Genomic DNA, 1057 nt, shown 5'->3' on the forward strand with positions numbered 1-1057 from the left:
CCTAAGAGTTTAGAATCTAACTTACAAATAACGAAAACTTCAGGTGAATTAAGTACAAATAGTTATTTAGTAGAAAATATCACCATAATTTAACCCCAAAAATAAAAATCCCTAGCAGAGTAGTCCAAACCTTGAACACCATCGTTCTCCGTAAGTGACAAATCAGCGGTTTTGCTAGCAAATAGGAAACAAGAACCATTTCCAACATCCACATTCCAAGCGATGATCGATTCACTCACCCAATACGCCCTCGAATACAACAAACTACAATCCTGTAAATCGCAATCGATCACCATGAATCACAAACAAAGTTGGTCAATTCTCACATATCGATCAAAAGATATCCCAAAAAAAAAGTGAATCAATTTCTACAAATCTCGAAGCTGAGAACCGACATTGGAACAATTTTGAGCACAGATAATGAAGAGAGAGAGAAACCTGAGAGGTCGAAGGAGACGCCGTTGAAGCGGACATGGAAGAGGCGGAGAAGCAGCGAAGAAGAGGCTTGGCGTGGAATGGGAGAGAGAGGAAGGGATTTTGGGCTGTGGAGGTGAATAAACGACGTCGTTGCGGGGATGGAAGAGAAAGGCGGTTGGTCGTTGGGCCCGGTGGCGGGAAATAGCGGTTGGTCGTTGGAGCCGTTGGGAAGTGTGAGTGAAGAAGGTGAGACGAGCGTAGAAGGGGCATTTTTTTTTTCCCTCTTTTGGACCTTTTGCGATTTGCCGGTTTCTCACTAACTACGATGCTTTTTGGACATCTTTTTCCCTGCTTTCGAGGACTGCGTTTAGTATTACTTTTTACTCTTAAAATTAACTTTAGCTTTTAATAAAAGTTAATTTTAATATTTAATAAATTCTTACAAAAGTATTTTTTTTTTTAAATTTTAAAAAATTTACAGTTAAAATTAGAATCAGTTTAAACATAATTTTAATTTAATTTTTAAATTATGTAAAAATTAATATAATATAATTAATAAAATTTTCATAATATTCATAATAAAATTTATAATTTATAATCTTCACAATTTAAAATTTAGACTCATAATATAATATAATAT

At 34.9% G+C, this 1057-nt stretch overlaps 1 protein-coding gene across 1 annotated transcript; it reads right to left on the reverse strand.

Moving 5' to 3' along the window:
* Positions 1–130: 130 nt before the first annotated feature.
* Positions 131–735, reverse strand: LOC112095031 (pullulanase 1, chloroplastic-like; the record flags this gene model as incomplete). Its single annotated transcript, XM_024176713.1, has 2 exons — positions 439–735; positions 131–272 (listed from the first exon to the last, which is right to left on the reverse strand). Coding segments are annotated over exons 1-2 (391 nt in total), but the record flags the coding sequence as incomplete, so codon positions are not given.
* Positions 736–1057: the final 322 nt, after the last annotated feature.

Source organism: Morus notabilis, unplaced genomic scaffold (assembly GCF_000414095.1).
Source record: "Morus notabilis unplaced genomic scaffold, ASM41409v2 C11367744, whole genome shotgun sequence".
NCBI lineage: Eukaryota > Viridiplantae > Streptophyta > Magnoliopsida > Rosales > Moraceae > Morus > Morus notabilis.